Genomic DNA, 16928 nt, shown 5'->3' on the forward strand with positions numbered 1-16928 from the left:
TCTTATACTAATTGAATCGTAGGCCTTATCTAGGTCCAAAAATAATGCATATACTTTATGTTTTTTCCTTTCGAGTTGGATCTGGATTATAGCCAGTAATATGAACAATGTTAGTTGAGTTCCACCTTTTCTAACGAAGGCAAATTGTGTAGGATTTCTCAAATTCTCATGGTCTAGCCATTCGTTAAATCTTCTAGCCAACATCGAAGTAAAGAGCTTACCGAACGTCGATAGTAATGCAATCGGGCGGTAATTTTCTGAATTTAATTTATTTCTTTTTTTATATATCATCTGAAATATTACCTGATTTCATGTAATCGGAATAACTCCTTTATTATAGAATCTATTATATAAGCTGACGATAAAATCCAGAATCAATATTGTTAAATTTTTAATCACTTTATTATAGAGACCATCACTTCCTAATGCAGATTTGATTTTAAGCTTCTTAATATAAAACTGTAACTCTTGAACACTAAAGATCTCTTCCATAGGTAATTCTTCCTTTTCTGGTTTTTCCATTTTTGTGCTTTTTATCTTATCCCTATACTTAATTAAAAAACTATCAAAGTAATGATGCCATTTCACCAATGGCACAATGACAGGTCTCTCTGTCTGTACAATAGAATGACGGAATTTATTGATAATTTCCCAGAATTTTTTGGAATCTTTAGTTCTTATCAGATTGTTATTTAATTCAACAAAATATCTCCTCTTTTTAGCTTTAATTAAATTATTGTAAATTCTTTTATTTTCAACGTATTTCTTCCAGTCCACTTCTCTATTTGTTTTCCTAAATCAAGCCAAACTTCTTTGTTTCTTTTTCTTATGATAGAAACATTTATTATTGTACCAACACTTTTTATGAGTCCGTGGGAAATTCCCCGACCAGTAGTTAACTCGACACATCTCTAAAAACCTAATAAAATTTTTATAATTATCTAACGGATTAGAATCTATTCCTTGACATAACATCTCATTCACCTTACCCGGTATATCTTCTAATATACACCGTATGTTATATCTTTTAGTTTTCCTTTTGTCAAATCTGATGTGTTTTTGTAAAACCGAACTTGAAGTGAATGTATTAAGACTGTGACCTAATAGAGATAGTTGTATTGGGAAATGGTCAGATTGATCCTTATCAATCACCTTCATTTTGTTACAGTAATGTATCATATCTTCATTACATATTACATAGTCAATGATTGATTTACCTATATGACTCACAAATGTAAATTCGGAAGAAACATCTCCTGCCATTCTAACATTTAGTATAATCCAACTATTTTCCTACACAAACCTCAATAATAATTTTTCCGTAGTATTACTCATCTTATCCTTAGAACATCATGTATTAGAAATATTTAATCTATCACCTTCATAGATTACGTCCAACCTAACCTAAAACCTTTCAAAAATAATACATTATATAACCTTTCAAAAATAATACATTATAAAATCTTTTAAAAATAAAACATTATAAAACCTTTCAAATATAACACATTATAAAAACTTTCAAAAATAACACATTACAATACCTTTAAAAAATAACACATTATAAAAACTGTCAAAAATAACACATTATAAAACCTCTAAAAAATAACACCTTATATAACCTTTCATAAATGATACATTATAAAACCTTTTAAAAATAACACATTATAAAACATTTCGAATATAACACATTATAAAACCTTTCAAAAATTACACATTATATAACCATTCATAAATAAGAAATTATAAAAGCTTTCAAATATAAAACATTATAAAACCTATAAAAAATAACACATTATATAACCTTTGAAAAATAACACAATATAAAAACTTTTTAAAATAACACATTATAAAACCTATCAAAAATAACACATGATAAAAGCTTTGAAATATAACACATTATAAAATTTTTCAAAAATAACATATTATAAAACCTTTTAAAAATAACACATTATGTAACCTTTTAAAAATAACACATTATAAACTTGTCAAAAAATATAACATTATAAAATTTTAAAATAATAACACATTATAAAACCATTCATAAATGACACATTATAATACTTTTTCAATATAACACATTATAAACCTTTAAAAAATAACACATTATAAGACCTTATAAACATAACACATCATTACACTTTTCAGAAATAACACATTATAAAACTTTTTTAAATGACACATTATAATACCTATAAAAAATGACACATAATAAAACCTTAAAAAAATAACACATTATAAAACCTTATAAATATAACACATTGTGAAACTTCTAAAATATAACACATTATAAAACTTTTCAGAAATAACACATTATAAAACCTTTAAAAAATAAAAAATAATGTAACCATTTAAAAATAACACATTATATAATTGTTCAAAAATTACACATCATTAAACTTTTCAAACATAACACATTATAAAACCTTTCTTATATAACACATTATAAAACCTTTAAAAAATAACACATTATACAACCTTTGATAAATAACAAATTATAAAACCTTAAAGAAATAACACATTATTAAACCTTCCAAAAATAACACATTATATAACCTTTCATAAATAACACAATATAAAAACTTTAAATAATGACACATTATAAAACCTTTCAAAAATAACACATTATAAAACCTTTCGAAAATAACATATAATACAGCCTTTCAAAAATAATTCATTATATAACTTTACAAATATGACACATTATAAAACCTCTCAAAAATAACACATCGTAACATTTTTTAAATATTACACAGTATAATACCTTTCTAATATAACACATTATAAAACTTTTTAAATATAACACATTATAAAACGTTTCAAAAATAAAACATTATAAAACCTTCAAAAAATTACACATTATAAAATCTTTCAAAACTAAAAAATTATAGAACCTTACAAAAATAACACATTATATAATTTTTCAGAAAAAACACATTATGAAACCTTTCATAAATAACACATTATAAAACCATTCATAAAATAATACATTATATAACCTATCAAAAATAACACAAAATAAAATTTTTCAAAAATGAATCATTATAAAACTTTTCTAAAATAACACATTATAAAACTTTTTAAATATAACACAGTATAAAACCTTTCAAATATAACACATTATAATACCTTTCAAAAATAACACTTTATATAACTTTTTAAATATAACACATTATAAAAGCTTTAAAAAATAACACATTATGAAACCTTCCAAAAATAACACAATATAGCACCTTTCATAAATAACACATTATTGAATTTTTCAATAATAACACATTATGTAACCTATCGAAAATAATACATTATATAACCTAACAAAAATAACACATTATAAAACCTTACAAAAATAACACATTATAAAACTTTACAAATATAAAACATTATAAAACCTTTCAAAAATAACACATTATATTACCTTTCGAAAATAACACATTGTGGAACCTTTCAAAAATGACAAATTATGAAACTTTTTAAAAATAACACATTATAATACCTTTAATATATAACACATTATAGAACCTTACAAAAATAACACATTATAAAATTTTTCAAAAATAACACATTATAATATTTTTCGAAAATAACACATTATATAACCTTTAAAAACTAACACATTATAAATCTTTTCAAATATAAAACATTATAAAATTTTTCAAAAGTAACACATTATATAACCTTTTCTTAATAACACATTATAACTTTTCAAAAATAACACATTATAAAATTTTTTAAAAATAACACAAAGTAAAACCTTTCAGACTAAACACATTATAAAGCCTTTAAAATATGACACATTATAAAACCTTTCAAAAATGACACATTATAAAACTTTTAGAAAATAACACATTATAAAACGTTTCAAAAATTACACATTATAAAACTTTTAGAAAATAACACATTATAAAACGTTTCAAAAATTACACATTATACAACCTTACAAAAATAAAACATTATAAAACCTTTCGTAAATAAAACATTATTAAACCTTTCGAAAATAACACATTATTTAACCTTTCAAAAATAACACATTATAAACTTGTCAAAAAATAACACATTATAAAATTTTCCAATAATAACACATTATATAATTATTCATAGATGACACATTATAATACTTTTTCAATATAACACATTATAAACCTTTAAAAATTAACACATTATAAGACCTTATAAATATAACACATCATTACACTTTTCAGAAATAACACATTATAATACCTATAAAAAATAACACATAATAAAACCTTACAAAAATAACACATTATAAAACTTTATAAAAATAACATATTGTGAAATTTCTGAAATATAACACATTATAAAACTTTTCAGAAATACATATTATAAAACTTTTCGAAAATAACACATAATGTAACCATTTAAAAATAACACATTATATAACCGTTCAAAAATAACACATCATTAAATTTTTCGAACATAACACATTATAAAACCTTTCAAATATAACACATTATGAAACCTTTAAAAAATAACACATTATACAACCTTTGATAAATAACACATTATAAAACCTTAAAGAAATAACACANTATGTCGCGTGATAATAGGATATCTAAACTGCTACGCGTTAGTTGACTACACGAATCTGAACTTAGATTCGGCGAAAAGATAAATGGAACAATTGAGAAACCATAACTATTGATCACTTTTGAAATTTGAGCTATCCAATTCCTTTTAGAATTCTTCTGTACAGAAGACTTGTATAACTGCTGTAGCAGATTGAATGAAATATCTCCACTATCTCTTATCTTCATTAACAGTATCATAGTTCTCTTGATAAACAACGCAGTGGGACTGTATCTGCTTACTTCTAACTTTAAAGCACTCCCCGGTATTTTTTATTCCAAACAAAACAATCTTCGAATAAATTTCTTCTGGATAATCTTCAGTTTTTGATAGTTGGTCATACACTATAATGGTGATGCGTAGCTCACTGAATTATATACAATCGAATTGAATAAGTTAAAGTGTGTTTGTATATTTCTTAGATGTGTCTTAGCAAACAATTTAATTACACCATTAATCATTCTATTAGCTATAATCATCATCATTTTAATATGTCTGTCAAAGGACAGTAAAGGTGTCAAGATAATCCCAAGAAACTTAATTTCATTGACCAGTTTTAATTTAATATTATTAATGTAGAAAGACATAGTTCTCCTGGGGAGTTTAGCCCCATTTCTAAAAATCATAATATTTGATTTTTTTGGGTTAATCTTTATTCTCAATTGTTCGAAATATTTGGTTATTACTTGAATTTTTCTATTAAGAGCTACTGCTGTCGGCGCAATAATAACTATGTCGTCTGCATACGAAACAGAGTGAATCACAATGTCGCCTATCTTGAATCCATCATCTTCTTTATCAAAATAATTATTAATATCAAAGGTAAAAAAGTTAAACAAATGTGGAAACCACGGGTCTCCCTGTAACAATACTCGATCTATCGGATAGGGATAACCTCGTTCATTATTGTATCGAATAATTGCATCATAATGACCAAATAATAAGCCAGTTAATTTTATCAATGAATTATCCGTACAAAATTGAGACATTTTGTTTTGTAATGCTCTTATACTGATTGAATCGTAGGCCTTATCTAGGTCCAAAAATAATGCATATACTTTATGTTTTTTCCTTTCGAGTTGGATCTGGATTATAGCCAGTAATATGAACAATCTTAGTTGAGTTCCACCTTTTCTAACGAAGGCAAATTGTGTAGGATTTTTCAAATTCTCATGGTCTAGCCATTCGTTAAATCTTCTAGCCAACATCGAAGTAAAGAGCTTACGGAACGTCGATAGTAACGCAATCGGGCGGTAATTTTCTGGATTTAAGTTATTTCCTTTTTTATATATCATCTGAAATATTACCTGATTTCATGTAATCGGAATAACTTTTTTATTATAGAATCTATTATATAAGCTGACGATAAAATCCAGAATCGAGATTGTTAAATTTTTAATCACTTTATTAGGGAGACCATCACTTCCTGGTGCAGATTTGATTTTAAGCTCCTTAATATAAAACTGTAACTCTTGAACACTAAAGATCTCTTACATAGGTAATTCTTCCTCTTTTGGTTTTTCCATTTTTGTGCTTTCCATCTTATCGCTATACTTAATTGAAAAACTATCAAAGTAATTATGCCATTTCACCAATGGCACAATGACAGGTCTCTCTGTCTGTACAATAGAATGACAGAATTTATTGATAATTTCCCAGAATTTTTTGAAACCTTCAGTTCTTATCAGATTGTTATTTAATTCAACAAAATATCTCCTCTTTTTAGCTTAAATTATATTATTGTAAATTCTTTTATTTTCAACGTATTTCTTCCAGTCCACTTCTCTATTTGTTTACCTAAATCGAACCAAACTTCTTTGTTTCTTTTTCTTATGATAGATACATTTATTATCGTACCAACACTGTTTACAAGTCCGTGGGAAATTCCCCGACCAGTAGTTAACTCGNAACTATCAAAGTAATTATGCCATTTCACCAATGGCACAATGACAGGTCTCTCTGTCTGTACAATAGAATGACGGAATTTATTGATAATTTCCCAGAATTATTTGGAATCTTTAGTTCTTATCAGATTGTTATTTAATTCAACAAAATATTTCCTCTTTTTAGCTTTAATTAAATTATTGTAAATTCTTTTATTTTCAACGTATTGTTTCTAGTCCACTTTTCTATTTGTTTTCATAAATCGAGCCAAACTTCTTTGTTTCTTTTTCTTATGATAGAAGCATTTATTATCGTACCAACACTGTTTATAAGTCCGTGGGAAATTCCCCGACCAGTAGTTAACTCGACACATCTCTAAAAGCCTAATAAAATTTTTATAATTATCTAACGAATTAGAATCTATTCCTTGACATAACATCTCATTGACCTTACCCGGTATATCTTTTAATATACACCGTATGTTAAATCTTTTAGTTTTCCTTTTGTCAAATCTGAATTGTTTTTGTGAAACCGAACTTGAAGTGAATGTATTAAGACTGTGACCTAATAGAGATAGTTGAGTTGGAAAATAATCAGATTGATCCTTATCAATCACCTTCATTTTGTTACAGTAATGTATTATATCTTTATTACATATTACATAGTCAATGACTGATTTGCCTATATGACTCACAAATGTAAATTCGGCAGGAACATCTCCTGCCATTCTGCCATTTAGTATAATCCAGCTATTTTCCTGCACAAACTTCAATAGTAATTTTTCTGTAGTATTACACATCTTATCCTTAAAACTTATTGTGTTAGCAATATTTAATCTATCACCTTCATAGATTACGTCCATTTTTTCTCCAATACGACCATTAAAGTCTCCTCCTATTATCCATAAGTCTATAAAATTATTCCACTGGTTAATCATCTTCTGAACTTCTTCAAAGTATTTACTAACATTTGAAGTTGGGTTAATATATGTTAATATAACACCCAAAGTTAAAGCTCTCCATGTTTTTTGAAGTTCAGAGTTTAGTTCTATCTAGACAAAAATGACCCAAGGCTCCATCCGAGTTTGAACTACATGTCTAAACGATCTCTTAATTAAAAATTATAAAATTAAGCCTCGTTTAAATACTGGCTTTCTTACATGGTCGATCCAGTGTTGCCAGCTAAAACACGTAAAAATAATATTAAAGTAGCTAAGACATAGCCAAATATTGTAGCGCCACATCACTAGCGGACATTTGAAATTTGCCGACTAGGACGGTCGGTTAACCGAGGTGTCGGTTAATAAAGAGTCGGATAATCGAGGCTCTACTGTATAGATAAATTTTAATCAAATGTGTTTACATAAAAGTAAAATATTAAATGCTAATTGCAAGAGAATATTTAACGATTTGTATTGAAAAATCGTTGTACAAACATAAAAAGAAAAATGGAGACACGAAGTGTCTGCATTCTTCTGGAAGAACTTCCGGATGTTCTGTGTTCGCTGGAAAAAATTAATTCATTGCTAATTATATTTAAATATTGTAACATTCGTTTAAAATATCTATATAGTGTCTAATATTCACTTTTCTAAGTAGAAATACGTTTAAAACTAATTAACCTGACCTAGTTACCCTAACCCCACCATTCTCCTGCTGAGTCAGGAAGTAATTGTACTCTTTTAACCCCTAATCGCAAAACACCTGCATTTGTTTTCTTTGAAAATAAACAGATGCCTTTGCGTTATAATCTGAGCAAATAAAAAACGTATCTTTAAAATTTTTTAAGAACGCTTTTTTTTTAGTAAAATAACATTCACATATTATTTTAATGATAGAAAATCTCGTTATACGGGTTTACATTCTTCCTCGTAAACATTTATTCATAAACTTTCGATTTTAAACGATAAAGAACAAAATAGTCGTTTTATAACAAGCGTGTTACGTCACAGCTACCGAACAAACTCGTCACAAGTGACGTCTCTTCCGTTTCGGCAGTCTCGTTCGAACTCGTGTCGTAACGTACGGTTTTCGACGTAATTCGACCCGTGGTGTATTCAATAATGTCGTAATTTATGTTATCGATTGAAATGTTTTCGTTGTCTAGCAACATCTACGTCTCGTCTGTGATTACGTACAATACACATTTAAAAAAAAAAACAGTTCTACATAATAAAGACAATCAATACTTATTCAAGGATCAATGGTAAAGTGACAAATTATCAAATAGATAATATCTTGTATTAAATTAATTATTTGCCGCAATCTGCCTCATTTATTTTAAGTATTTTACCCGAAGAAATATTTTATATTTCGTCATAATAGATTTATAATTTCACGAATATGTGAAAACAATTAACGAACTTGAAAGGAATACAGTCCCCCCCATAACGCAGTTGAATATTCCGTTTTATATGAATTCCATGTTGTACAAGTCACTTAGATTTTACAAATATGTGTGCCGGGCTGTGAATGGCTCACATATTTGTAAAATCTAAGTGACTCGTACAACGTGGAATTCATATAAAACGGAATATTCAACAGTGTTATAGGGAGTCGACTGTACATTTTATATTTACTTCACATTCAGAAATAAAATTGTTCTTATAATAATGTAACTGAAGACAGACAAAAACATCGTTTTGTATCACAAAACATACCATTCAGATACGTCTTAAAGTAAGAAAATAAATAATACTTTATTTACAATAAGAATTTTTTTACACAATCAATTCTCGTGTAATAAATGAGCAAAATAAACTATTTATTTGTAAAATATTTATTTAACGTTAATCTTATATTTTCCCTTTTACAGCCACGGAAATAAACCAAAAAATTAAAAACTCTATACGTCATATTTCTGTTGGAAATGACAATAAGTTCACTGACATCATAATTTATCGTGTTGTCGTCGTAGCAGCAGTAGAAATATCGAATATTAGGAGCTCAGAATTGTGTTTTATTGTTAATCGATTTCTGAGGATCGTCTGTCAATGTAATTACAAGACTGATTGGACGAGATGAGGTGGGTTATCTTTTTCCAATTCCTATTTGTAGTGGTTAATTCCTGTCAAGAGTTCTTGCAACATTGAGAATATGTGTGTCATGGGCAAACAACTGCCATAAATCAAAGAACTTTTCTTCTGTTGAAATATTCAACCAGTCTTTATTCATTACATGCGGCCAGGAAACGATTGACTCTCGTTTGATGCAATGCTTAAATGTTAAAAATATACAAATGATAACATTTATATATTGTTATCTGTCAGTGATCGACTTTGGAATATTCACTTTCCTGTATGAAATCGAACACGTTAAGATATGGTTCCCACGTCCACAGACAAAAAAAGAGAGAAAAATTCAATAAAGATAAGCTGCTATAAAACGAGCTCTGCAATTTTGATGTGTTTTGACCGTTAATTTAAGTTGAAAAGTATTGTTTTTTCTGTTTTTATTAATTGGAAGGTGGAGGGAACGTCAACAGGACAAGTAGGACATTTTAACTTTAACAATTCTTAAATTATTAGCCAAAAACGGTATTTTTTCGGTTATCCGGAATTAGAATAACCAGTAAACCGGAATTTGTTGCTTTACCTTGTTCGCCATTTTACTACACCCCTACACACCAAAATTAGTGTTTCTGGGTACTATATTTAATAAGTTATTAGCAATTTATTTGTCATTTCCGATCGGGAATCGAATTCAGTTTTTGAGCTTCCGGCTTCATCTATCCCTACAATTTTTGGTCACTTCATTTAGCTCCCTTTAAGTAATGTTTCTGTAAAATTTCTTGTTAATCGTACAAATAGAATTTGAACTATGGCCATTAATGTTCTGAGTTCTAATTCAACATTTCATATTTATCATTGCCGTGGAAATCATTGACTTTTCCTTATATAAATCTATAGAAGTTCAACCGAAAGTTGAAGTTTTCTCGTGTTACTTATAATATATATAGGGATAATTATATATTTTTGGATTTGACTTCTTATAAGGAATCCATTGGTGATGATTGTAATGATATGGGATATATATATATACATACTTTCTTATATTACGACAAATATTACTTCTAGTTCGTAAATGTAATTAATTTGGCTGAGACCACCTTCAGAAAGTTAGAATCGCCTAATACACATGAGGTTAGACTTTCCTCATCTTCTGTCAACGAGAATGTTACGAAGGCTTTAGATTTGTAAGGCTCACAAAAGGTGAATTGACTGAAAAATTTGGAAAGCTAGAGAAATTGGATACAGTTGTTCAAGAAATAAGCCGATTGTTATCCACACAGACTTTTCTAGATGCTCAAAAAGCAGTTTTGCAAAAATTAGATAATATTGATGAGAAAATATCCCAATATTGCTCTCGTGGTTGCGATATTGAAACTCAAAAAACTGTTCTCGAAAAACTCAACAAAATTGAGGACATAACGAAATATATTACTGCTCCGCCATTATTTAGTACTATTGTCATCTCCGCGCTCCCTGACCTTTGACCACCAAAATTTCATAGAATCAATCCCCATAATACAAAACTTTCCTGTGGAATTTCAGAAATTTTCGACAAAGAGCAACAAGAGTTATTAATCTTCTAAGTAAATGAACAAAATCTTCCCCTCAAAACCAAACAACTAACATCTAAAATATATCTTCCATCACGGCCTTTAACTATACACTATAAATCTTTCTATTTTAAAACATGAAACACTAATAATAACAATCCATGAAACCTTTTTTTTTTACAAGTGTTATGTTCGTAGTACACTCCACAGAGGTCTGCTTCAGATGGTGACTGACTGTGTTTCTTCCTGACCGTCGCCAGAGATGTAAATAATTGTGCGTGTCGGGTTTCACCCCTCAGACTGTCCCTGTACGAATTCCTCGAACAAATACCTCCACGCCTGCGCGATCGTTTCGCCATCTTTGAAGTTGATGCAGGTGCCCCCCTCCCCACTATTAGCTTTACGAATCTCCCAGGCCTCCATCTCCAGGCCTGCAGTAGCTGTAATATCAGCAAATGGCGGTATTACAGCTACTGCATTTGGTGAGTCCTGCAAAAGTATACAGTAGAAATCAGTAGCGGATTGTTTTCATTTAAATAATAACAAGTTTTTTCTTTATTTGTAATTATTTAATCATTAGCATTCTATCAAATACATTAATAAAATTATAAGATATATCTCATAAGATAAAAACATATTTTAAGTACAAATGAAGCAAAAATTGTCAAACTTTCATCTTGCTTTTACAGAGACCTTAAGCATTATTGTAGGTCTTCTCAATATAAGTCCGAAATATATTTCATTGAAGGTACATAATAAGAATTCAAAAAAAAGAAAAACAGTTATAACATACCGAAGTCGTTTTGAAAAGTTTTCGATAAAACAGCACGATTTAGTTGCTAAAATAGTAATAAAACATCATATTATTGTTGCAATAATTGAAATTTTGTCTAAAATGGCTGTATTGAAAATAGGTATCCTTCACTCATTTGCGCTGTATTGAAAAATCATTTGTTTCTCACGTCGTCTTGCTATAACTAAGAGTTCTTTTGCTTTTATTACTTGCTGTGGACTCAGTAATATTCTAAAGCGTAGATCGATATAAATTCCAAATAAAACATATAAGATTCTAAAGAGTTACTTTATCCATTTCTTGATTGAAAATCAAATTGTTATTGCAGTTATCCCTGCATTGTCTTCCAAAATTTTAGCCAGTTTATTACACAATTTCATATAATTTCAGGAGTTACGTATGCAGAACAGTACCAAAATTTTGACAAATTCAAATTAACAGGCGAACGAATAATTAACGGTCGTTGCACAACTGCACGCATCTTAAATGCCTAAAAATATTAATAAAAACAAAAGCAACGAATAAATCAAATTATCTGTGCTCTGAATCCGTTTCAGCTCTGCGGGAAAATAACTCATTGCACTTGACACTGACTAGGGGTAAATGATACCATTCTTAACTCCAAACCAATTTGTATTTTAATTATATTTTACTTACTTGTTGTTTGAAATAGTTCTATAAATTTGTATTTTTTAAATATTAAATTGCATAAATTCTATTACTTTTCTTCTAATCAGTAAGTTGCTTGTTTGAGGTTAAAGTTTTTGACGCGAAAACGTGTACGTCGGGCGTTCAGCACCGCTTTTCTGTAATCCTAGAAGTTTGACAATGGTGTTTGGATAGTCAGCGGAATGATGCTTGACATTCCAAACACCATTGTCAAACTTCTAGGCTTACACGAAAGCGGTGCTGAACGCCTGACGTACACTTTTTCCCGTCTAAAACTTCGGCCTCAACCTCACTAATAGAGAGGTTGAGGCGCACGTATTTAGCCCAAAACGTGTACGAATAACGGGTGAGCGCCGCCATCTGGCAGTTCTGGACCGTCGATAATGCGTTTGCTACGTGTAGCTTGGTGAATACACGATCGGCTTAAACGTCTTCATTTTTTGTGTTTGGGATTAAAATTCTGATTTATTTCGCTTTCGCCATTTTTTTCAACTTATTTCCCGTGAGTCAATGCGCGATGTTCACTGAGTCACGTGATGTTATGAACGTGTGCCTCAACGATTTTTACTTGGACTTGAAACGTGTAACGTGTACTTATGCTACCCGTACACGTTTAACGTTTGAACTTGTGCCTCAACCTCTCTAATAATTAGATCCTGAGAAACGACATGAAAGCCAGCAGAAAACTATAGATATATTAATAAATTTTATGTACAGAAGAGTTACTATTAAGATATCGAACTAAAAATGTTATCTCATTCATGAAAAACTACTTTAACCTATCACTAAATTTAATTTAAATGTATTAAATAATAAAATGTAAGAAATTATCTTCACAATAAACTTTATTTTAAAATCACTTTAAAATATTTAAAATTGACAAAAAAAAATTTTGTTGGCATATCTTCAATCGAAAATTTTTTAAGAAAATTTATATTACATTCAAGATGAACTTCATAATTTTTTTCCCAAGCAAATTTTACATAGCATCTATTACAATGGTAAAACGAGTCAACTAATGAATTGAGTATTGTTTCGTGTTCTTGGAAAGCCTTATGGCTGCAGATAGCTTAAAAACAAATAATACAATTAAATGGGTATAGATCGTGCACTATACGATGAGCATCCAAGTAAACTTCAGTTTAAAATTGACTATTACACACAAGACAAATCAATGGTCTGTATTCAGAATGAGTGGGAAGATGCTGAATTAAACGATTTCGTTCTTCGAAACGACGATTGCTGCTAACATAATCGGTGGAAACTACATTTGAATAAGTCGTTGTATTGTTACTCCTTTCATTCCAGTCTTGCAATTTTCGTGGAGTATTTCTTACTTCTGTAGTGTCTCCTTCAGATGTCTTCTGAAATGACAATCTAATATCCATTCTTCAGGAAAAGATTTATTACATATTTTACATTCGTAGGGTGATTTTTTTTATTATAGAATCTATGATGATGAGTTTAACACGATGCGTTCTCGAAACGATTATTACATGTTTTTTACTTCTAGGGATTTTCACCCATGTGGAGTCTGAGATGACGATTCAAATTGTACTTACGAGTAAAACATTTATCACATATTTTACACTTGTATGGTTTTTCTCCCGTGTGGATTCTGAGATGACGATTCAAATTTTTCGATTCAGAAAAACATTTGTCACATGTTTCACATTTGTATTGTTTTTCTCCTGTGTGGGTTCTGAGATGACTGTTTAAAGTGCTCAATTGAGCAAAACATTTATCACATGTTTCACATTTGTAGGGTTTCTCTCCTGTATGGATTCTCATATGAATTCTTAAACCCTGTTTACTAGCCAACGACTTATTACAAATATTGCATTCGTTAGTCATGGTACTATCAACACCTACAAAAGAAACATTGCAATTTAGAGTTATTCATTTATATTGCAATTTTTCCTTAAATTACAGTTAATAACTACATATACTGATAGTAATTTACATGTTTTAGCGTACAATTTATAATGCTGACAATTCCTTACATAAAAATGTATTATTCAAGTATAAACATAATACTAAACTATTTAATAAGAGAATTATTATTGTCGGGAATAAAAATCGTCTAGCGCGCGGTTTTCCCGCCTTTTCGTGAACGACCGTTATCGCCATGGAAACGGCGATAACGACATTTTGAAAACTCGACCGCTGATTGGTTAAGAACCATCGGACGATCGGCGGACGTCTTATACAGCTGGTAGATGCTGATTGGTGGAGTTCAATGTAGCTTCAATCCTATAAAAGCAGTGAAGTTCTGGCGGGACATTTAGTTCGCTTTGGACTCATAGGATGAACTCACGTTGACCTTAGTTGCCGGAGCTGTCTTAGAAAATCGTCTCATCTTGTTGTGTTGTTGTAGACTTTGAATTTGTGCGTCGCAAGGTGCTTTTCCGACGAACCTGTAGCAGTGGATGATTACTTTGAACTTTATTAATATCTAATGTTTGTAATTCTTATATATGGAACTTTACTTGCAACTGTACATACGTTTATTTTCAATATACTCAATGTTTTAAAATACAACTGACTCTGAAGAAGTATTCTAATTTGACTGGCGCAGACTCGACAGGATTACGACAGGATTACGTACTTCGAATTCCCAAGGATCGGAAAGGCTGATCTGCGACGAAAGGAACCGAACAACACCGGCAATCATTGACCCAGGTAAATTTTTATTTTACTCGCTAGCACAGGGATGCCTAAACGTACGAAAGCGCGAGGTTTAGAAACAGGGGAGTGGGAAAATGATGGGCCGACCAAGGGACAAAAGGCAGGAGTGCCAGGAAACGAATCTCGGGAGGACATTGAAGCGCTTAGACTACGGGTTAAACTCGCGGAATCCGAGGAGAGGAAAATGGAAACAGAACGGCGGAAGGCCGAAATTGAGTCTGAGGCCAAAAGGAGGCTCGCAGAATCCAAGGCCAGGTTGGCGGAAGTAGAATCTAAGGCCAAGGCTAGGTTGGCAGAAATCGATTTGGAGCGGAAAAAATTAATGGAGACTCGAGAAGCAGAGGGCGATCTCGGTAGAGCAGTTCGTGGCGATTACACTCGTAAGGTAAAGGCGGGCGTGCCAGAAGGCGAATCACAGGACAAAATCGAAGACCTTAAGTTACGGCTTGAACGCTCAAAACGCCTATTAGAGCAAGATAGATGGCTTTTTGAGGCGCGTAGCTTGGCGGGTCAGGTAGTCAAGAAGGAATTAGCCGACTCAGGTTCCCAGGGATGGGGCAAGACGGCGGAAGTAGCTAAGGTCACAGAGAAGTTTGGGGAGGTGTCAGGTAGTAGGTTGGCCGGTAACAGCGAGGAGGTTAGAGAGCGACAGGACTTTCAGAGAGGAATGACGAGGAAACCCATTCCCTCGACACAGAGTTCGGTCGAACGGACCCCCAAGGCTAGTTGTAGTGCCTTTTGTTTTACCCAATCAAACATACACATGGCATACTCAGTCGACATCAACAACATACGGATTGGGTGCGTTTACTTTTCGCTAGCTTCCAAGCTCTCCGAGCTGATACCTAACGCAGCCTGATGTCATACTAGCACACTCATAAAAGTATACACAGTAATGGATGCCGCCATCTTTGAACAAACTCCAAGCTCGTTGTAAATTCTCCGAGCACGCCGAGCACTCTGGGAATGCTAGCAATGATTCCACAGGTGCGAAAAGTAAATGTCGTGCTCATTGGTAGCTAGCAAAAAGTATACAGGCTGAGCGCGCTAGGGGCGAGATCTGAGCTAAAAGTAAACGCACCTATAGTTGCACGTGGAAATGTTATGACTCAGTGGTCCTCTTTCAGTCGTCTACACATTCTCACGAGGACCTTGACAAAATTTTTAATGCCACGTGGTCCAAACAATTCAACTCTGTTAAACAAAAATAATGGACAGATGAGGAAATCAATGATTTTAAACTTTTGTCATCAATAATATCAATAATACCATTAAGTCAGAGTCTAATTATTACACAAAATGGTTTTGAAATTGTACAAGTACAGTCGACCCCCCTATAACGTACGTTCCTATAACGACAATTCCTATAACGTAGCGAAAAAATTGTAGCAACTTTCGTATAACGTACCTCCTATAACGTCGTTTCGCGAGAAGATTGATAGAGTCTGGACCAATAGTGGATGAGCAGCCGAACTACTTACCTCCGACCCTGCGCCACGCTATGGAGCGGCTAAATTGAGTTTGCTATCGTCTGTTTAGTATTATATATAAATTAGGTACTTACATATAATTATATATTAATTATATATAAATTAGGTACTGTATATATAATTATATATTAACTTAATTTATTGTAACTTTATTATAATTATATATATGCTTTCTGCCGTCCAGCGCCACGCTACGGAGAGTTTAGGCGAGTAAGTTGAGTTTACTATCGTGTGTACAGTATGTAAATTAGGTACAGTAAGTC

General features: G+C 30.9%; 1 protein-coding gene across 1 annotated transcript; it reads right to left on the minus strand.

The window, feature by feature from the left end:
• Positions 1 to 13996: 13996 nt before the first annotated feature.
• Positions 13997 to 15161, minus strand: LOC111631663 (protein krueppel-like). Its single transcript, XM_023375960.1, has 2 exons — positions 15092 to 15161; positions 13997 to 14355 (listed from the first exon to the last, which is right to left on the minus strand). The coding sequence occupies exons 1-2, from the start codon at positions 15159 to 15161 to the stop codon at positions 13997 to 13999; spliced, it is 429 nt and encodes a 142-aa protein (XP_023231728.1).
• Between the last annotated feature and the right edge of the window lie 1767 nt (positions 15162 to 16928).

The sequence above is a fragment of the Centruroides sculpturatus genome, unplaced genomic scaffold (assembly GCF_000671375.1).
Source record: "Centruroides sculpturatus isolate CEXI.00-Female unplaced genomic scaffold, Cexi_2.0 scaffold595, whole genome shotgun sequence".
NCBI lineage: Eukaryota > Metazoa > Arthropoda > Arachnida > Scorpiones > Buthidae > Centruroides > Centruroides sculpturatus.

Bases quoted from the DNA above. Each gene is read 5' to 3' on its own strand.
- LOC111631663 (XM_023375960.1), bottom strand. From the start codon at position 15,161: ATGATTGCCGGTGTTGTTCGGTTCCTTTCGTCGCAGATCAGCCTTTCC. The intron at 14,356-15,091 runs GTAATCCTGTCG...TTTCTTTTGTAG, and splicing joins TCCTTGGGAATTCGAAGTAC to GTGTTGATAGTACCATGACT.